This window comes from Engystomops pustulosus, chromosome 2 (assembly GCF_040894005.1).
Source record: "Engystomops pustulosus chromosome 2, aEngPut4.maternal, whole genome shotgun sequence".
NCBI classification, from domain to species: domain Eukaryota; kingdom Metazoa; phylum Chordata; class Amphibia; order Anura; family Leptodactylidae; genus Engystomops; species Engystomops pustulosus.
In genome coordinates, this window is record NC_092412.1 from 172,457,872 (window position 1) to 172,481,287 (window position 23,416).

A 23,416-nucleotide genomic window follows, 5' to 3' on the forward strand; every position below is an offset into this window, starting at 1 on the left:
AGAAAAGAACAACCAAGCATGTTAAGGGAATGAGCGTACTAGACTACAATGACAATTTCTAAACCTTGGGTAATTGGAAAAAAATGGATTAGCTTCAATAGAATGTATGTGTATCACTTTTTATGGGGAAAAAAACATATTGTTCATCTTATAGGTTGGACCTGTATATTTTCCCAACCTTTTGTTCTATGAACAGAAAACTATAATACTGCTTCTATGGAAAATATATCTAGTGTAAGGCTAGTTTTATATCACATCTTTGGCACATGTTTAGTGTGTACGCCGCAAAAGCTTGCTATGTTTTTTCATGATGTTTCTTGCTGATGAGTACAGTATGCGCTCAACAGTCGCTATTAAAAACTATGGGGATGGATGCCACTGAACAACTCCTAGCCACCATTGTGGGTACTTGCTCAGTCATTTAATTGTCCATATGTGTACAAATATGTCACTCGGCAGCCTGAACATCAATAGCTGCAAATCACTGCTTGCTGCCATTGTTCCCTCCTCCCCTGCTTACAGGGGGCTGGAGGAGAGCAGGAGGAGATATAGCACTGTACAAGCGATGTGAGCTACGGAGCAGACCTCCATTATAAGAATACATACTAATAACCCCCTTTCCTTAGAACTGATATATAACTAAATAAACAGTAAAAATGACAAATATGTTTGGCATCGGTGCATCCCAAAATGCCTGATCAAAATATAAAAATGGTTAATACCGGTGGTGAACCCCTTAGCAGAAAAAAGCCAAATGTCCAAAACGCCACTTTTACACCATTGTACATCACATAAAAATGTAATAAAAAGTTATCAAAAGGTTGCAGAGTCCTCAATATGGTAGCAATGAAAACAACGGCTCATTAACCCCTTCCCGACATTTGACGTAATAGTACTGCATGGCGGGAGGTGTGTTCCCGCAAAATGCAGTACTATTACGTCAAGCTTCCGTCCCCGGCTCCTGAATGGAGCCGGGGCCAGAAGCTGCAGGTGGCGGCTATATATTATAGCTGACACCCGCCTCTAACACCTGCGATCAGAGATTTCTCCGATCGCGGGTGTTAACCCCTAACACGCCGTGGTCGCGCTGACCGTGGCGTGTTAGGGGCATTTCACAAGAATCGGAACCCCCCCCCGCGGCACTTACCGGGGGAGGGGGGGTCCGTGGTTACGATCGCAGCCCCGGGACTGCTAGTGCCCGGGGCTGCGTGATCCTCCTCCGTGAGCCTTCTGGCAGGACCCTTCTGGGGGGGTCCTTCTGGCAGGACCCGGCTGTAACACACTGAGCATGCGCAGCATGCTCAATGTGTTACAATACACAGTGTAATACATCTGTATTACACTGTGTAAGGTGAAGAATAGCTTGAACAAGCGATCAGTGGATCGCTTGTTCAAGCTTACCTGTAAATGTGATAAAAAAAAACGTTAAAAACATTTGATAAAAACATTTTTTAATAAAAAGAATTAATTAAATAAAGTTAAAGTCCCCTAAACACAAACATTCCCTATACACATGCAATAAAGTGAAAAAAACACAAAATCGCCAAAAAAGCCCCACATATTTGGTATTGTCGCGTCTGTAACAATCCGTACAATAACTCAGAAACATTATTGGGCCCGCTAGGTGAACGCCGTAAAAACAAAACCCGAAAAACTCATCAAAAATTTAAATTTTTCATAAAATCTCTTCACAAAAATGTTCTAAAAAGTGATCAAAAAAGTTATGTGCGCCAAAATCGTATCAATTGAAAGGACAACTCAACATGTAAAAAATAAGCCCTAAACTAGCTCTGTCAACCAAAAAATATTAAAGTTACGTCTCTGAAAAGATGGCGATGCAAAAACAAATGAGATTTCCTCTATATTAGTTTTTTTCCAGTAAAATTGGAAAAATAAATGAAAAACTATATAAATGAGGTATCACCATAATCGTAGTGACCTATAGAATAAAGATAATATAGTATTTTTAGTGTACGACCCCCAAAAAATACAAAAAGAAAGGAAACCAAAATTAACAACTTTCTTTTCACCCATACATTCAAGAGTTAATAAAATCTCATCAATAAGCCAATGACCCACTAAAATGAAGTATTTGTAAAGTGTACCTCATGTCGCAAAAAATAAGCCCTTATATGTCCAAATTGCCAAAAAAATAAAGATTGTATAGCCAATAAAAAGTGACAATGCATAATCTGCTCTGAATGGTGCAGCTTCCCTTCAATGCCCTGGCGTGTGCCCATACAGCAGGTTACCACCACATATGGGGTATTGTTATACGCGGTAGGGATTGGGTATCAAATTTTGTGGAGCGTTTTGGTATTTTATCCACTGAGAATTTGTACATTTTTTGAAAAACACATTAATTTAGCCAAAAAAAATGTACTTTCAAAATTGTATCCGATTTTGTTTTAACCCCTGTAAAACAATTAATGGGTTAACAAACTTCATAAAAAATGTTTTACATACATTGAGGGTTGTAGTTTCTATAATGGGGTAATTTATGGGGTTTTACTTTTATTTAGGCCTCTCAAAGTGATTTGAAACCTGTGCAGGTCCCTCAATAGCAGTATTTTGCGGTTTTTATGAAAATGTGAAAAATCGCACCTAACGTTCAAAGGCCCATAACATCCTGCAAAAATAAGAGTATGCATAAAAAACCATGTCCACATAAAGTAGACATTCGGTTAATGTTAGTTATTAAGTTTTTTTGCTGTTATGACTATGTGTGGAAAAAGTAGAACATATTGAATTTCGAAAATCGAGAATTTTTCCAAATTTTCACCAAATATCTGATTTTCTCATAAATAAATGCAAAACATACCACCAAAAATTTTAAACTAACATGAAGTACAAAGTGTCACGAGAAAACTATTTTAAAATCACTTGGCTATGTTAAAGCGTTTCGAAGTTATAACCATTTATAGTGACACAGGGCAGATTTGAAAAAATGGGCCGTGTCCGGCGTTAAGGAGTTAAGCAAAAAATGACACCTGACACAATTCCGTACACCAAAGTATGAAAAGTTATTAGCATCAGAAGATGGCAAAACAATTTTCTTTTTTGTACACACTGGGGCAGATTTATCAAGTGTCTGAAAGTCCGAATATTTCCAGTTGCCCATGGCAACCAATCACAGCTCCCCTTTTAAAATATTCATGCGCACTGGTAAAATGAAAGCTGAGCTATGATTTTCAGACAGTTGATAATTATGCCCCACTGTTTTAATTATTGAAAAATATTAAAACACAATAAAACCTATAAATCTGGTATCACTGTGATTGTACTGACCCAAAGAATAAAGGAGACAAATGATTTGGAGCATGGAGTAAAAGTATTTTTTATATATATATATATATATATATATATATATATATATGCACATATAAATATACAATATAATATGTATATACATACATATATAGAAATGCATATGTTACTTGCTCTTTGGTTGTCCAAAGTGGTGGCCGTGCTAGCAGGCAGGCGTTCGGGTGGCCGGAGTTCCAGGGGGGGTGAGGTAGGGTAGATGAGCAGGGGGGGGGGGTAAATGTAGCATCCGAACTTCCGGGGAAGGGCGGAAGTGACCGGAGTAGGGGGGGCAGTGAGAGCGGGCATAGTTCGGGCAGGGGGTATGGGGAGGTTTGCGTTAGCGGGCGGAGTTTGGGTGGGGTGCTTGCTGTAGCGGGCCAAGTTCGAGCGGCGGAGTTGTGGTAGAGGGCAGAAGCGGGTCGAGTAGAACAGGGGGGCTCGGGCCATGACAGACAGAGGTTTTAGTGACCGCCCCGCACCCCCCTTCTTCCGATGGGCCCGGTCACAGTCGCAGTCCCTGCGACCGCGATCAGTACCCCACTGCTCTTTAACAATCTTCAACATTCACAATATTACATGTTTAAAAGGCTCTCCTGTACAGTCTTATTGATTTCCTTTAGTAGCATGGTATTACTGTTTTCTTGCATATTGGTACTACATCATTAAACTTCCAGTCCTGTGCCACTGAATTTGTTGAGTTACAGGGCGAAGTCACATGTGGCGTTTAACGCATGCATTTCAAAACATGTGTTAACACGGTGTTAACTCACACATTTACATTGCGCTACATTGCGCTAATGTTAACAGCTGTTTAATTAGGCAAATCTCTCTTCAGCTGTTGTTGTCCGACTTGAAACGTTTGCGTTAAACGCCACTTGTGACCGCACCCTCAAAAGATTTAAACCGTTTTCGGGGGGCGCCGATCGTTGCTATAGCAACTCTGGGGTCCGATCTGGACCCCAGAGTTACCTGCAAGAATTGCCGGTAAGATGGCGTCTGTGACGTCATCTTACTGGCACAGTGCCAGCCTATGCAAGTGTATAGGCTGACACTGATAATACTCTGCAATACATGAGTATTGCAGAATATTATCATGAACAAGCAATCAGAGGATTTCTTGTTCATGTCCCATGGTATAAAAGTGAAAAAGTAAAAAAAAAAATGTTATTCAATAAAAAAATAAAGTAATAAATCACTAAAAATGCCCAAAACCCCCAAAACATATAAAGAGACATATAACTAAAAAAAAAGTCTAAATCATAACACAAACCCCACATATATAGTATCACCGCGTCCGTAACAACCCGTAGAATAAAAGTAAATCATTATTGAACCCCCACGATAAACGCCGTAAAAAAAACTGCTATAAACCTTCCAAAAATTATGATTTTTAGCTATTCAATCCCACAAAAAATGCTATAAAATGTGATCAAAAAACCATGTGTACTCCGACATGATACTGGTGTAAAGTACAACATGTCCCGCAAAAAATAAGCCATCAACAAGCTCCGTAGCCAAAAAATTAACAATGTTATGCCACTTGGAAGACGGCAATACATAAATGATAGATTTTTCCCCACATTAGGGTTTTGTTTGACAAATTTGGTAAAACGTAAGAAAATATATTCATGTCTGGTATCCCCGTAATCGTATCGACCCATAGAATAGAGATAACATGATTATTAGTCTATACGGTGAACACCAAAAAAAAAAAGAGTAAAAAATCCAGTACAGAATTGATGCTTTTCTACTCCTGCCCTCAAAAAAAGTTCCACAATTTTCAACAATAGGTGATACCAACCCCAAAATGGTAACAATGGAAAAAGCATCTCATCGCGCAAAAAAAATGGCATCACATGGCCCAAATAACGAAAAAGCTAAAATTTTATAGCCTTCAAAAGGGGCCAATGAGGAAACTAAAATCCTGGCAGCTGCAGCGCCCTCCTTACCTTCTGCGTCTCGCTGTGCGCCCATAAAAGTAATGGCCACATGTGGGGGGTCTTTGTACTCAGGATAAATTGCAGAACAAATTGTATGGTGGGTTTTCTCTTTTTATATTTTGGAAATGTGTAAATTTTAGTGCTAAATGAACGTATAAGGGAACAATTTGACCATTCTAAATTTCACCTCCATTTTGATTCAATTACTATGAAGATCTCAAGGGGTTAACAATCTTCGTAAAAGCGGTTTCTGATAGCTTGAGGGGTGCAGATTTGAAAATGGGTTGGTTATATAGGGGGTTTTGATGCTAAATATGTAAAATATCATTCAAAACTGTATTTTTCCCCAAAATAGTCAATTCTGAAAATCCGGAAAAGCGATATTCTTTTTGTAAGCCGCGTGACATCAAAATAAATTATCATTTCAGAAATTATGAAAATGTAAAGTAGACAAATGGGAAATGTTATTCAGCAACTTATTTAGGTGGTAAATCTATCTGCCTGAAAACGCAATGATTTTGAATTTCGAAAATGGCAAATTTTTAAAAAAATTTATCATATTTTCTTTTTTTTTGTAAATAAACGCAAAACTTATCAGCCAAAATTTACCACTAAAATGAAGTACAACATGTGGGGAAAAAACTATCTCAGAATCGTTTTGATAAGTAACAGTGTTCAAAAGTTATAACCATATAAAGCGACGCAGGTCAGAATCCAAAAAATCGGGCTGAGCCTTAAAGGACACCTGTCATCAGGTCTGTGTCACTTATCCTGTCACCTCTACCTGTTGGAGCAGCTCACATGGATCCCATCCCAGCCTTTATCTAGTTATTTCATACATTGTTCATTGTAAAATCATCTATTCTTTATCATATAAATGAGGCTGGTCACATGGTCAGAGGCAGTGATGTCACCCCTGTTCCCCCTCCCCTCTCCTCCCCCTGCTCATGTCTGTGTGTAATGTATAGTAAAGCATGGCTAGTGTGTGTTTATGTCATCTGCTGACATGCTGCATCCTCCTAATATACAGGTGAGAGACACAGACATCAGCTACACATGAATCTCACATGTTCTGCTGTAACATGGCTGCCTGGAGCTGCTGTATCTCTCCTAAACACACACACACAGGCTGCAGGGGGTGTGGCCACCTGCACCAGGAAGCACATCATTATACAGCCTCACATCATTATACAGGCTGTCAGTCATGCACTGGGGGTGTGGCTGTGCCTCCCACTCATGAATAGAGTGGACAGCTTGAATATGCTAATGCTTCATTGGACATTTCACAGGTCATTTGCATACAGCTTTAGGACCTCATTGCTTAGGTTTACAGGCATGTAGAGGGACAATGAAGGGATAGAGGCAATGCTCTCTAATGGCAGTTCATGAAAATATATTTAGTTTAGGGGGGTTATTTTGCATGACGGGTTCTCTTTAAGCTACAAAATGGCTGCGTCCTTAAGGGGTTAATGACAAAGCTCAATTTCTTTAATAGCCTGAAATAGATCAGCGGTTCTCTCACCCACATGATTTTACATAGCAAAATTCAGCAACATATCAAGATTGATCCTACAAAATAGAAAAGTTATTTCTTAGCAAACCTCCAAGATGACTTTGATGGAACTTGCTATTACAGTTGGACCCGTTGAAAAAACACAAGACAATTCCATTGCATTTCACAGAATTTTAACCATTTTTTTGAATTGTATTTAAGTTATTTCCTAATTTTCTCAGGGAAGGAAACTGGCTACATGTAGTCAGAATGTTTCAAAAACTGGACTATCAGAAAATGAGCCAACAACATTAAATTCCTATGTATGCCAGTCTATTAACATACCATCAGATGAAGCTGGTCAAAATATTTTCATGTCTTCACAGCCTGTAGTTCTTGGTGACCAATTAATAGGTGAGTCTTCATAAATCAGTACGCTCTATTAAAGCACAGTATTGTATTGCTATTTATTTCACAACAGAAACGTTTAGCTTCAGTACTTCTGTGTTCTTCTATTTTAACTAGGTGTAACAACAGAAACAACTTTAGAAAAAATCACTTCTCCAGTGGATTTGTTTCCAGGAGAACATAAAGAACTGAAAGATATAATATTCTATTACAGGTACTTTATTTTACCATTATACTATATCATTGTAATTCTTGTAATCATAGTTAATATTTAGAGCATAAATCAACTTCTGTCTAAGCAAGGTATGCATATCAAGGTTAATATTATTGATGGCCAAAATATGAATTTTATACTGCATTTGTAACATTTTTCTGTCTCTAATTCTTAGCTTTTACTGAGATAGTGAGTGAAGTTTAGTTGCTATGCTACAGCTGGATCCAGAAATTTACATACACTTTATTAAAAAAAACACATTTGTATGCTTTTCTCATTATCTGACATGAAACCAGATTTGCCAAATGACAGAGAGAGAGAGAGAGAAGTTTTAAGGCATTTTTAAATGTGTTTATTATTGTATCCATAATTGTTTGCAGTAATATGGATACAATAGCATACAGAGGTTATACATCAGTACACTAATCTGAGTTAACAGAGGTCAATAAATTAGCAGGTAAAGGAAAATTAGTCCGGTGCCCTCATTTAAGAGGAAGCAAATCCCCATTGCAGGCTATTCACACGTTAGGCAAATAAATTAGAAGTCTCGCTCCACTAAAATACCAAACAGAAAAGAATAAATCAATATTATAAGGGAGAAGCCCCAAGTGAAGATGGAATGGCTTATATTACTTTCTGCAAAATAAGAACCTTAAATCACTTAAAGGTCATGTGATGGACACGCAGGTGCGCAAACCGTTGTTATCACATAGAGTAATCAGAGACATGTGATACTAACGGCTTGTGCACCTGCATGTCCATCACATGACCATGGACTGATTTCAATGCACTTGAAGCTTTCTAAAGAAGGACAGCATGCAGAGATCTTGAAAACTATGAGAATTTGATACAGAAAGTATATTAGAGAATTGTATAACTTTTCCTTACAAAAACCATATCCATTATTTGCAACCCCTTTAAACTTGATCAAACGTTTTGGATATCTTTCGACAAGCTTTTAACGGTATTTGGTAGGAATTTTTAGCCATTCCTCTTGACACAACTGTTGTAACTGAGCCAGGTCTGTAGGTTGCCTTGCTTGCATCTGCCTTTTCAGCTTTGTCCATAAATTTTCATTAGGATTGAGCTCAGGGCTTTTTGATGACCACTCCAAAGCATTGGCTTTGTTATCCTTTAATAATTTTGCTGCCAGGCAAAAATATGCCAGCTTTTTTATTAAAACATGTTTCTTTCGAACGAAGACATGACATCATATTTGCTATTCTAAATTGTTGGAGGTGTGGTAATCTTAGTGTATGTAAACTTTTTCACTCTCATGATGCTGGCATTTGGTAAATATAAAAATGTTTGGTAATCCTAACTGACCTGAACAGGAAAGGTTTATTCTGATTTCATGTAATATAATGAAAAACGTGCATATGTGTCTTTTTTTATAGTGTCTTATGTAAACTTCTGGTTTTAGCTGTTTTCAATACCACTTTATGTATCATTTAAAGAGGTTCTGTCAGAAGACCTGATATATTTACCAAGTACTTCAGTATTTCTCACTGAATATCAAGAAAGTAGAATTGCTTCTCATGCTCTGTTATTTTGCTTGAATACATATGTATAATTATGGTGATACCAGTCCTATTGTCCCTTCATACACAAGATGGCATTTTAAGCAATTGGAAAGTGATATTGTGTGGGGAGACAACCCAAATTGTAGACCCTATATTACTTAAGGGACAGTGGGGGACTACTTTCAGCATGTACTGTCCAGAATGCTCCTAATGCTACTATTGGAGTGGGTTTTGTTAGAAGAAAATATAAATATAATATGTAAAATCAACTGTATATTTTATATTTACATTTTGGGAGACTGATTGTGCACGTGATCTCTCCCAAGTCTCAGCATGTGCAACTTCCAGGCCCATTGGGGCCTGACAATTTTGTGGGGTAGCTGGATTCCCTGCTATCTGAGTGGCTGGCTTCTAGCACCGCCTAGAGTCATATCATGGATGGCTTAGTCCGTGCCTCATCCACACCCGTCAGGGGCCAGTGAGGGGGAAGCCACAACGTAGTGGAGCTGGTAGGGATCACATGTGGAGACAGGAATGATGAACATAAATTCGCAGTTTCTTTATTCGGCAGAAAATCCAATGCAGATTTGATTAACATGTTAAAATAAAGGTTCCTTCCTGCAGGTTCCACAAGGCAATGGTTGTTGGATCTATAGTCTGGGAGGATGTCTAAGTCCTGTTCCTGTAGCTTGGGACTGAATAGTAGCTTAGGTTGCTTAGGCAGCAATCTAGCACTGTATGATTAGGCACACAAGGCTACTGGTTTGGCATAGGGGTATCTGTCTGAAGGCAGACAGCAGCTGCAGAAAGAAGTGGAAAAGCACAGAGTTTTTTTTATAAACTTTAGAAGGAGCTCACTGCAAGGTAGTCTGGGTTTACCAATAAATGGGCACCTGAGGATTTTGCAAGAAGAATTACAAATAAAACATTTCAATGTAAACACTGAGAGCATTAACCCTCTCAACTCCGGCACAGCATATGGCAGATGTAATATCACTTTATATCACTATATGGTAGTAGATGAATGAACTAGATGGAATGAAGAGCATATCCAGTTGAGTAGATAAATTTCCTAGTATTAGCGTACAGAGCTATGCACACTCTTGCCAACTAGCAAGGAGGCCAACTGCAACTGGCTTGATTTGTATTGTCCCAATCATGCAGGCCATTATACATTAATATGTGAATGTACAGTAAGTGACTGTATCATCCAGTCATCCAGCTTTTAGCCCTGCAGTAACTGCAGCCATTTCAACCCTCAGGTCACATATTGGTCAGGATGGAAATGTGACACTGCTGTGTAAGAGGCAGGGTCACATAGCCTAACCCCATTACAGATAGGAAACAGAGCTAGGAAAAAGAAATAGTCAGATAGGCATAGAGTTAGTAAAACAAATGATTTCCTTTTTCAGGGCACTAAAATAAGGTGAAAAGTCTGCGAGAATAAAGGACAGGTGGAAATTTGAAATAATTTCCCTTTTTGGTGCATTCTAAATACCATTTTGCTACTCTTAGGCTGCTATATTGCCATATGTACTACGTTACAGTGCCTATTTTCATAATATCTGTCTTGCAAAAAGTGACAGATTCTTTGGATTCTGTGTTATGGAATAAGAAAAACTACAGTCAGCAATATTTAAAAGGTTTATTGCAATATAAAAGTATATAAAGAGTTAAATATCAAAAGGTTTTACTTACAACACTGTCAAATTTCATTGATGAGCTCCGGCACACAAAATTTTCATGGGCTTATCAACTTACAACACTGTCCAGTTTCATTGATGACCTTCTGGAAGGTAGGGATATTCACGGATTATCGCCAAGCAATAGACTGACAGGTATCGACAGGTTTCACCACGGGCTTCCCACATGAATAGTAGTCAATGACTCTCTCTATTACAGTTATTACTACAACCTAATACCCAACCTGCTGACAAGGGTACGTGGAAGTCTAATGATGGGACAGTCATTGTTCTGTTACAATGCACTCGCCGTCCGGCTCTTAGAACTGACAAGGATTGTCATCTTCTATCACAAATTTTTGGCAAACTTGTCTGTACCCCTGCCTTTGGTTTGGTGTGTGCATCTGTGGGTTCTTTTTGTTCAGCGGTTTGTCCCTGCTCATCAGTGTATTCTGGTGTTTGTACTGGTAGCTTGTGTAGGTGTGCGCTGAAAAAGTTTAATACAAGCTGGAAGGTATGTTTTGTCACATGTCAAATTCAAAGCATAATTCTGCATCAGTTATAGCCCCAGTTGATATTTTGACCATGTTTTCCTCTAAATCACTATAAGTGGGGCAGTTCAAACAAGCATAGTAAGGGTTTATCCAGTCTGCATGCATATCATGCATATGTAAATCATTGTCCGTTAATTCTGTATCATTTAACTGTATGCATAGCAGTTGAGTCCATACTGCAACAGGAGTTGGTACAGCGACCAAACAAGTTTCCAGGACATTTCTGGAATGTACATTTTTCAGGCAAAACTCTGTCATGTTCAGTACTCAAGCTAGGTACAGCCACATTCTCCTTCATTCTCCATAGATCTCTTTCCTACTCTCTTGCTCCTCGACTTAGGTTGTTCTCGGACTAGGGGGAGCTTGATAGGGCTCGCAATAAGTCCTCAATAGCACCACCACAAGACATCCGATGAGGATTAGCAAAACCAAAACCTAAATTATTCACGTAAGTACACATTATTGGCTGGGGTGTACTGATACTGAGTTGCACCAGGTGTCATGGTAACCTGCACATTATCAGTGCCTTTTACAATTACTTCAAAATCTTCAAGGGCTTATCAACTTACAACACTGTCCAGCTTCATTGATGAACTTCTGGCAGATAGGGGTCTTAAAGGATTATCACCAAGCAATAGAATGACAGGTATCAACAGGTATCATCAGGTTTATCGCAGGCGTCCAACGTGAACAGTAGTCAACAAGTCAATCCTATCTCCACCGCTAGGTGATAGTCCAAGGTCTTACACCCCATGTGTGCTTCAGCAAACGACATGGTAACACATGTGTATGTACATGTGTTTTTCATAATTCTCCTAATGGTATAGTTTCCCATGAAAGTGGCAAATTTCCATTGGAAAGTATCCCAGGAGATAGACACATCCCAGAATATGTCAAACTTAACAGAGTGTTACATGAAGTTAAGCTATGTTGATTTGGCTTTATCTATAGTTGAAAATAAGGTTACATGAGCTGTCTTTTATTATTTCAAGAGCAGCCATGTTGTCTTTTCGACTCCAGTTTGATTTTCCATTACAATCTAAGACATACAGTACCAGTATTACTAATAAATTTCATTTACATCATCATACAGTATAAACTTATGGTACCAGTCTTTGTAATATTTGAATTTACAGCATCATACAATACTACTTTAGAGTACCAGTCTTAGAATTATTTGCATCATCCAGTAGTCTTAGAACTATTTGCATCATACAGTATCCTGTTATCGTACCAGTCTTACTAATATCTGCATAAACAGTACTACATTACAGTACCAGTGTTAATAATAAATATCTTAAGCATACAATACTACCTTACAGTACCACTATTAGTAATATTTGCATTTATACAGCATCATACAGTACTAACCTAAGGTACATGTTTTAGTAATATTTGAATTTACCACATCATACAAAGGTATTATTGTATGATGTGGTAAGTACTGATCTTAGAACTATTTGCATTTACAGGACCATACAGTACTACCTTACTGTACCAGTTTTAGTACTACTTGCTTCATAGGGTAGAATGTTACCGTACCAGTCTTACTACATCATCATACACTATCACTTTACACTACCAGTCTGAGTAAATCTGCATGATGCAACACTATGGTATTGTACTTGTCTTAGTAATATCTCCATCATTCAGATATATTCATCATTTATTGATCATTCATGGAATGTTAGTAATATTTACAACATACAGTACTACGTAAACGTACCAGTCTAATATCTGAATGATACAGTTCTCGCTTACAGTACAAGTGTTACTTAATTTTGCATCATACAGTTCTATGTTACAGTACCAGTGTTAGAAATATTTGCATCATTTAGTACTAGTTTGTGTTAGTAATATCTAATCATAGAGCACTATGTTACAGTAGAAGCATTATCAATATTTGCATTTACAGCATCATACAGTACTACTTTACATTACCAGTCAAATGCATGTATATAAACACTTGTGGACTTTTACTTCTTTATACCTGATGAAGGCTTAAAGGAAACCTACCACTTGAAGTGGCAGGTTTCCGATGGCAATACCGAGCACCAGCTCAGGGTGAGCTGGTGCCGGAGCTTATTTTAGTTAGTGTTTTAAACCGCGGTATCGCGGTTTAAAACACTTTTTAAACTTTATAGCTGGCGCATGGAGGTACGCGCTCGGCGCTTACCATGCGCGCGGCTCTCATTCACTTCCTATGTAGCCGCGCGCACGGTAAGCGCCGAGCGCGTACCTGCCTGCGCCGGCTATAAAGTTTAAAAAGTGTTTTAAACCGCGATACCGCGGTTTAAAACACTAACTAAAATAAGCTCCGGCACCAGCTCACCCTGAGCTGGTGCTCGGTATTGCCATCGGAAACCTGCCACTACAAGTGTTAGGTTTCCTTTAAGCACTAAGCCGAAACGCGTTGTATATATATTTTTTTAACTCTACATGTTTTATACTCTCATCCATGTATTTAATAAAACCTAACAATTTTTGGAACTTAATCAGCCTGGTTCCTAGATAGGTTTTTTTGAACCTAAAGTGCATTGCCTGTGACCTCTCCTTTGGATACCCACAGTACCAGTCAAAGTAATATCTGAATCCTAGATCTGTCCAATGGACTTGATATTGAGCGTTTTAATCGGGCACTGGATGACTCCAATGCTTAAAACTTTTCTTAAAAGGCAGTTTCCAGTAATATCTGCATCATTCAGCACAACGCGTTAGTGCTAATTTAATTAATATCATCATACGGTACTGCATTGAAGTGCCAATGTTACTACCCTACCTCCTTCCTTTGTACAAATCCATTGGGTAAACTTTATGGAGTCTCCATTTTCATGCATAAATGATCCACACTGTAAGGTTCTCGAGATAGAAAAAGACGCGGAAGCCAGGTACATTTTCTTAAAATGTGACATAAAAGGTTCTGTTTTCACTGTAGTGAATTTGTACGCACCCAATATTGGCTAAACTAGCTTTCTTATTTGGTCCTTGACTGCCTATATGCCTTTGCTAGGGGTTCGCTGATTTTTTATGGTGACCTACAGGCAGATCTTTTATGTATCTATTCTATCTTATAGCAATATTAACAGACTCAGGAAAAATCTTCATTCCTACAGATATGTGATGTGTGGAGAATTCAGCATCCTGAAGACATGGACTATTCTGTTTTTTTCTCCACTACACAACACCTATAGTAGATTAGAACATATTTTTATCCAGCAAGACCTCCTGTCGGTGGCAGTGGATGCTAACATTGGGTCCATATACATGTCAGATCATGCCCCAGTCTTCTGTACGTTCTCACCCCAGCCCAACGTAGGCCCTCTCACTGGCAGCTAAATGAATCCCTCTGCCGCTACTTCCTGTGTCTTACCGAGCTGAAACAGTATATCCAGAGCAACCCACGCTGGTGACTCCACTTCTGAGGCGTTTAAGTGGGAAATGTTGAAAACAAATTTGAGAGGTATTCTAATTATGCATGGCTCCAGGCTGAAGTAAAAACTTCAATCCCTCCTCTCTTCATACCCTGGAAGCACAGCATAAAAGAACACTACAGGAGTCTGCACTACAGTCATGGCTAAAAGTTTTGAGAATGGCACAAATATTATATTTTCACATGATCTGTTGCCCTCTGTTTTTTATGTGTGTTAGATGTTTTTATCACATACAGAAATACAAGTACAATCATATTATGAGTAACAAAAGCTTTTATTGACAGTTAGAATGAGTTAATGCAGCAAGTCAATATTTGCAGTGTTGACCCTTCTTCTTCAGGACCTCTGCAATTCTCCCTGGCAGCTCTCAATCAAATTCTGGACCAAATAATGACTGATAGCAGTCCATTCTTGCACAATCAATGCTAGCATTTTGTCACAATTTGTTGGTTTTTGTTTGTCCACCCCTCTTGATGATTGACCACAAGTTCTCAATAGGATTAAGATGCTGGAAAGGCACTGTTGATCACCAAACTGCTCTTGGACGGTTGGGAGAAGTTGCTCTTGGAGGACATTCTGATACAATTCTTTATTCATGGAAGTGCATTTAGGCAAGACTGTGAGAGAGCCGATTCCCTTGGCTGAGAAGCAACCACACACATGAATGGTTGCAGGATGCTTTACAGTTGGCATGAGACAAGACTTGTCTTCTCCAAACAAGCTGTTTTCCAGATGTTCCAAACAATCGGAAAGGGGATTCATCAGAGAAAATGACTTTACCCCAGTCCTCAGCAGTCCACTCCCTGTACCTTTAACAGAATATCAGTCTGTCCCTGATGTTTTTTCTGGAGAGAAGTGGCTTCTTTGCTGCCCTCCTTGACGCCAGGCCTTGCTCCAAGAGCCTCACAGTGCGTGCAGATGCACTTACACCTGCCTGCTGCCATTCCTGAGCAAGCTTGGGTGCCCTGGAGCCTTTTTGGCAACAATGGAACCTCTCTCCTTGATTTCCTTGATGATGTGATAGATTGTTGACTGAGGTGCAATCTTTCTAGCTGCGATATTCTTCCCCAATACATGGCCCCAATAATGAAAAAGCGAAAATTTTATAGCCTGCAAAAATGGGCCAATGAGGAAACTAAAATCCTGGCGGCTGCAGGGCGCTTCTTCCCTTCTGCGCCTCGCTGTGCGCCCCATAAAACAAGTAACGGCCACATGTGGGGGGTCTCTGTACTTGGGAGAAATTGCTAAACAAATTGTATGGTGGGTTTTCTCTTTTTCTCTTTTGGAAATGTGTAAATTTTAGGGCTAAATGAACTTATAACCGACACAATTTGACCGTTCTAAATTTCACCTCCATTTTGATTCAATTACTATGAAGATCTCAAGGGTTAACAATCTTCCTAAAAGCTGTTTCTGATAGTTTGAGGGGGGCATATTTGAAAACGGGTTGGTTATATAGGGTGGTTTTAATGCTAAATATGTAAAATTTCATTCAAAACAGTATTTATCCCCAAAATAGTAAATTCTGAAAATACGGAAAAGCGTAAGCCGCGTGACATCAAAATAAATTATCCAGACATTTCAAAAACTATGAAAATGTAAAGTAGACATATGGGAAATGTTATTCAGCAAGTTGTTCAGGTGGTAAATCTATCTGCCTGAAAACGCAATGATTTAGAATTTCATAAATGGCAAATTTTTCAAAAAATTCATAATTTTTCTTTTTTTTTTTGTAAATAAACACCACACTTATCAGCCATAATTTACCACTAATATGAAGTACAACATGTGAAGAAAAAACAATCTCAGAATCGCTTTGCTAAGTAATAGAGTTCAAAAGTTATAACCATAAAAAGAATACAAAAAATGTGACTGAGCCTTAAGCTACAAAATGGCTGCGTCCTTAAGGGGTTAAAGTGTCCAGTGGTGTGATTCTTACTTAACTCCTTAATGACGCAGCCTGTTTTTAAGTTAATGCTCAGACCTTTTTCTTAAAATTTGACCGGTTTCTCTTCCTATGGTAATAACTTTTGAACACTTTAAGATATCCTTGTGATTTTGAGATTATTTTCTCGTGAGATATTGTAGTTTATGTTAGTATTATCATTTGGTGATCAGTTTCTTTTTTTCGGGAGTAAAAATTCAATAATTTACGAAAAATTTGAAAAAAAGGACAATTTCCAAATTTCAAATGTTATACTTTTTAGACAAAAAGTCATACCACAAATTTTTTTTTTGTAGAAACCTTTTGCCATTGGTCTTATTTTTATTTCCATAATTTGTTTTACATTTCCATTTTTTTTCAAAATGGATTGAAAATTTTGAAATTTCAATTTTTGAATAAGATTATTTTAATTTAGCCCTAAAATGCACACATTCAGAAGGAATTTGAGGTAAATATACATCCCAAAATTTTTGCCCTGCTTCTTCCGAGTACGGTAATACCAGACATGTGGATGTCAACTGCTCTTTAGTCGTATAGCGATGTCCAGAACAGAGTTTGTACCATTGGGTTTTTGGAAGGCCAATTTGACTGCAAATGTTTTGTGGTGCCACAGTGTACTTGAAGAGCCCCCGAAGTAACAGTATAATAGAAAACTCCCAAAGATGTCACCATTTAGGAAACTTGACCCCTCAAAGAACGTATCTGGGGTTGGGGGTGAGCATTTTAACCCCCAACATGCTGGCCAAAATCTAATGCAAAGTAAATGGTGCAGAGTAAAAAATGTGTTTTTTTTTTTCACATTGGGGAACGGGAGGAGCATGTGAGCGGACGTGACGTCACGCCGCTCTTTCTCCCTTGGAGCCGTGGCAGGTGCAAAAATCCTTAGCAGGCTAAAGCAAGCCATGCTACGTGGAATGGTCAGCGAAACCGAGCATCGATGCCGGATCCCGAACACAGACTGCTAAGTGCCTGTGGGGATCACAAATATCCGCTGGAGCTTTCCTGTCCCAAGATTCTAGAGGTCCGTGGGATTGAAGACGTACCAAGTCCACACTGCAGTGCAGGAGAACTGTTCAGCGTCCGACATCGGAGGCGGGGAGGCTTTTCCGGACTGAGGAGTGGAGGCGCGTTGCTTATCTGGACCTCGGAGAACGAAGCAGAGGAGCGATTAGGATTTATGACAGAAGACCATATTGGCGGCGCGGGAGAACTGTGACATTCATCTCCTCGACCAGGAAGAGATAAGTGTGTTGAAATATCTCCTTATTGTTGACTTTCCTACTCGTCTCCTTAGCCACTCAACATTCTTCTCGGATATATTTTAGAGCGTATTGCCCTTTCTCTGTATTTTTTGTGTATGTTCACCGGAGCCATGTGCTTGGACATTAAATCAAACAGGGTTGGACATAAGCAACAAAAAGTGCATAAATCAATCCTAGTGTCGGGTCGGTGACCTATGCAGTTGCAATCTCAGTGCGCTACATTCCTTGGACGGAGCTGGGACATTTCTAGTTAACGTTGGAATAGAGTTGTGTAGTGTGTGTTGACATTGAGAGCTTAAAAGTGTTTATCTATCTTGTCTTAAAAACATAACACGAGGGTAATATCTACTGCGAGATTTGCATGTGTGTTGACGAAGGCTAATATGAAAAAATCCAAGGGGCCGGTTGTGTCTCCTAACCCCTCTCCTAATAAAACTCCAAAGAATGTAAATAGATATGATAAATTACGAGAAACAACAGCAGCCAAGCTTGATAAGTTTGCTCTGACACCTAAATCTAATAAATATCTAGATGAGACGGTAAAGAAAAATAACAGTCAGCAGGATACAGGTATGGAATCCACGATAGAGCACTGTAACCAAATACAGGCTGGGGAGAAGAGCAGAAAGAGGCGACAAATAGAGACGGATCAAGGAGTTGGCATAGAGGGACAGGATATACCCCGGGAAGCCCCTGATGAGGTCTTTAAAGAATTAGCAGGACAAACACTGGAGGGTACACTGTTATTAAATGAGATTATGGCAGACATATTAAAAGGCAATGGTGCAGTGGTGGACCTAGTAAAGCAGATAGGGGAATTTAAAGAGGAACTGGTCCTTATTAGAACGGATATGCAAAAACAGGATTCTAGGATCGAACATGCTGAGAGCAGGATATCTGACCTGGAGGACTCAGTACACCGCTTAAGGGAAGAGGTTAAAGAGATGGAGAGCTTAACTAAAAGTAATAAAATCAAACTGCTGGATCTAGAGAATAGGTCTAGAATAGGAATAGGTCTTAGGCACATTTGGCAAAGAAAATTTAGAGTTGGCGTCGATAGAGTCCCAGCTAAAACTCCACCTGAGGGCGGAAACTCTAGGATTTTTTTGATAAAAATGTTACTGTCCCGGGATAGGGACAAGATATTACAATTAGCACGTCAGAAAGGGGAAATAGAATATAGTGGACATGCTATTAAATTGTTTCCTGATTTTGCATTTGAGACGCAGCAAAAAAGAAGGACTTTTGCGGAGGTTAAAAAAAATTTGAGAGATAAGAATGTGCAATATTCTGTTTTTTCCTGCAAAACTGCGCATTGTTTGGAATAACAAGTCGCTGTTCTTTGAGGATCCTGATAAAGTGCATGCATGGATAATCCAAAATGTACAATAAGTAAGGGCTGATTATATGTAAATCTCTATGTGCTGGCCGCGGCTCTAGGGGGGGGGGGGGGAGGGATGCTAGGTATAGAAGAGAAATTGATTGGTATCAGTTTCTCTATGGGTTGATTCAGGGTTTTTTTTTTGTTTTTTTGGGTGTTTCTTTGCTCCTCTCTTCTCTCTTGTATGAAGAGCTATATATATATAGTGGGACGAATATGGTATCCAAATGAAGAACAGTAATCACCAAATTAAAATATTATCATGGAATGTCCGTGGGTTAGGGACTAGAATTAAACGAATAAAGGTATTTGATCTTATAAAAAGAAACAACCCTGACATTATAGCTCTACAGGAGACGCATTTAATCCGGGATAATGCGTCTTTGTCTAGACAAAGATGGTTTGGTACGGTATATCATTCATGTAACTCATCATACTCATGTGGAGTATTGATAGGGTTCCACAAGAGAGTAAAATTTCAAGAAATATCTGTGAAAAATGATATGGAGGGATGATATATATTTTTATATTGTACTATCCAGGGTAGCAATGGGGTTATCGCTAATGTATATATACCCCCACCTTTTACACCACAGGTATTGTATGATTTACATGAATTTATGCTAAATATTGAGGATACTCCTTTGTTGGTAATAGGGGATTTCAATGCAGTCATGGATCCCAACAGGGATGTATACAGAGTAACAAAACCTATAAATGGGAATAATAGATCTACTAGGTTACATCTCGTAAGCACAGAGCTGGGTTGGCAAGAGGCATGGAGAATAAAACATCCGGAGGTGCAGGAGTTCTCGTGTTACTCTAAAACACATAAGGTTTTTTCAAGGATAGATATGACATTTACAAATGCAATGGGGTTACATCACGTCATTAAAGTGAAATATGGAACTAGAGGAATATCGGACCATACTCCATGTATCACTGTAATCACAACCAAAAACAAATTTTTAGGATATCATTTTCGGATTGCTCCTATCTGGGTGGAGAGTTTGAATAACTTTGATAAAATGACTAGGCAGAAAATAGCCAAATCCCTCTGGCACTATGCACTAATTCTGTCCGGACCACAGTAACATGTATATACAAGCATCGAACTTGGTCATTTAAAATTTAACTTTTACTTAGTCACTTTAAAAAACAAACACTAAATGCTGTAAATAAACATTAAAAATCGGACACTCTTACCAGGTGGAGTATCGGGCTGCAGGATGGGTAACCTTGAGAGACCTAAGGGGGGAATGGTTTCTCTCCCTATATGCTTAGTTGTCCCTATTGCCCCAATTGCTCCCGTCCTGACAAGGACAGTACCCAAGTCGTCCCTAGACCGGTGTACTGTTATGCCCTAAAGGTATAGCCAAAAAAGTGTGCTCCCCGTCCCTCCCTACCCTACGCGTTTCATCACCGTTCACGGCGAATCATCAGGGGGATTAATGACGACTGACAAAAAGTCCAGGAGGGGGAGAAGATAACAGTCAAATCTGGGATTCCAGGAATCCTGGATATAGGTCACACGCAGGCCTTCCTGGAAATTTCCCCAGAAGAGGGGTCGGGTCCACCTTCGTTAAGTGGTATACCTTGGCTAGTGAGCTAGTGGGTACGGTCCTTGTCAGGATGGGAGCAATTGGGGCAATAGGGACAACTAAGCATATAGGGAGAGAAACCATTCCCCCCTTAGGTCTCTCAAGAATACCCATCCTGCAGCCCGATACTCCACCTGGTAAGAGTGTCCGATTTTTAATGTTTATTTACTGCATTTAGTGTTTGTTTTTTAAAGTGACTAAGTAAAAGTTAAATTTTAAATGACCAAAAATGACTAGGCAGATTAAAGAATTTTTTGGAATGAATGAGGGCACAGTAAGCACGGCTTTACTATGGGACGCAAGTAAATCACATGTTCGGGGTTTATTCAAATCAGAGATTGTAGGGTATAGAAGAAACATGAAAAAAAATAAATGAAATTGAGGGTAAGGTAAAGCATAAGGAAAAATTATATAGGGAAAGTCCCAGTGAGGAAAATAGGTTAGAGTGGGAAAGGGAAGTGAGTAGATATAATGATATAAATCACATTCAAGCTCCAAGGAAATTATTTTTTCAGACACATAGATATCACACGGAGGCTAACAGACCAGGGAAGATGTTGGCCAACATGATAATAAATCAAAAGGATAGGAATCACATAAATGTTATAGAAAAAGATGTAGGTAGGAGGGTTTATGACACAGAGGGTATTTTGGCGTGTTTCGTGGAGCACTTCCAGGAAACCTACGCTTTTGGTTTGGAGGTGACGGCACATGATATCGGAGCATATCTACAGGGAATAAACCTACCTAAGTTATCAACAATAGAGAGAGAGAGATGCTAGAAGCACCCATAAAAAGGGAGGAAGTTACAACAATATTGACTCAAATGCCCCATGAGAAAGCCCTGGGGCCAGACGGGATTCCAGTTGAATTCTACAATAAATATAGTGATATTTTGGTGGAACGCATGATACAGGTATGGGAAGATGCACGAGTGGGAAAGATTTTGCCCCCCTCTATGCGTGAGGCACTAATCGTTTTGGCTCCTAAGCCAGATAAAGATGCTGCAAAAGTAGACTCATACAGATCCATCTCACTAATAAACACGGATAACAAAATTCTTGCGAAGTTGTGGGCAGTAAGATTAAAAAAGTGCATAAGAACATTAGTGCGTGAAGACCAAAGGGGCTTCATGCCTGGAGCTTCTACAATATACTTGAATCTCCAATTTGCGTCATCTAACATGGGCAAAAGATCTATTCTTATGCTGGATTCCACAAAAGCGTTTGATACTCTCGAATGGCAATTCTTATGGCAAACTTTAGAAGCTATGGAGTTTGGGCCCAATTACTTAGCATGGATGAAATTGTTATATAGGGACCCCATTGCTAGAATATTGTTAAATGGGAGAACCTCTAGGTTCGGGGGACACGACGAGGGTGCCCCCTTTCACCATTACTTTTTGCAATTGCACTTGAACCTTTAGCATCTAGAATCCGGCAGGACACAAGTATAGAAGGATTTATCCAAGGGAATAGCGAAGAAAAAATTTCTCTATACGCCGTCAATTTATTGCTTTATTTGGGTAATCATAGCTCGGTCAGAAGAACGCTTGAGATCTTCCATTTATTTCGTCAAATGTCCGGATTGAGTATAAATTGGAAAAAATCAGCCTATATTCCGCTAGATGATACAGGATGCAAACCAAACGATGTGCTTGTAATAGAGGGGGGTAAAACAATTAACCCCTAGGCGCACCAGGACGTTATAGTACGTCCCGGTGGCTAGATACTTAGCGCACCAGGACGCACTATAACGTCCTGCTTCTGGCACCGGCTCACGAACGGAGCCGGTACCAGAAGCAGCGGCTGTCAGCTGTCTAGTACAGCTGACAGCCTGCGCTAACACCCGCGATCGGAGCCGCCTCCGATCGCGGGTGTTAACCCCTTACACGCCGCGGTCAAGCATGAACGCGGCGTGTAAGGGTCTTCCCCCTATGGATCGGATCCCCCGTGCCGCTTACCGGGGGATCCGATCCTCTCCTGGGCAGCTCCGAGGACTGGCATGTGCCCCGGAGCTGCCCGGTTTCCATGGCAGCCAGAACCCTTCCTGGTCTGACTGCAAACTGTCTGAGCATGCGCAAGCATGCTTAGACAGTTTACACTGCTCTACAATAAAATAGTATTGTAGAGCAGTGTATTGAACTTAAACCAGAGATCAGAGTATCACTGGTTTAAGTTCAAGTATGTAGAAGTAAAATTATGCAAAAACACTTAACACTACACATTATAATAAATAAAAAATAAATACATAAAAATATAAGCCCCTAAAATGTCACTTTCCCATAAAAACACTTAATAAAGTATAAAAAACATAAAAACACAAAAAACCCCCGCATGTTTGGTATTGCCGCGTCCGTAACAATCTGCATAATAAAACAGAATCATTACTGGACCCGAACAGTAAACGCCGGAGGAAAAAAAAACGCAAAAAACGTTCCGAAAAAAAGATAATTTTCAATTAGTACCCTATAAAAAATGCTCTAAAAAGTGATTTAAAAAATTTTATGCATTCTAAAATAAGCCCACTAAAAAGAACAACTGTTCTCGCAAAAAATAAGCCCCTAACCAGATTTGTCAGCCAAAAAATAAAAAAGTTATGCATATGAAAAGATGGCGATGCTAAAATGAATAAGATTTTCTCCAAATTAGTTTTTATTCAGTACAATTGAATAAAA

At 39.3% G+C, this 23,416-nt stretch overlaps 1 protein-coding gene and 1 long non-coding RNA gene across 6 annotated transcripts in view; one reads left to right on the plus strand and one right to left on the minus strand.

Moving 5' to 3' along the window:
* The window catches only part of ELAPOR1 (endosome-lysosome associated apoptosis and autophagy regulator 1), a 627,159-nt gene that overhangs the window by 427,275 nt on the left and 176,468 nt on the right, over positions 1 to 23,416 (plus strand). For all 5 annotated transcript variants that reach the window (XR_011853280.1, XM_072137292.1, XM_072137294.1 and 2 more), the window contains 2 exons: positions 6,981 to 7,152; positions 7,264 to 7,360. Coding sequence is in view for 4 of the 5 variants with exons in the window: in XM_072137292.1 (XP_071993393.1) it covers positions 6,981 to 7,152; positions 7,264 to 7,360 (269 nt within the window). In the remaining variant the exon portion in view is untranslated. The remainder of the gene's footprint in view (positions 1 to 6,980; positions 7,153 to 7,263; positions 7,361 to 23,416) is intronic.
* Positions 1 to 23,416, minus strand: part of LOC140118882 (uncharacterized) — a 60,544-nt gene that overhangs the window by 26,064 nt on the left and 11,064 nt on the right. The window lies entirely within an intron of this gene.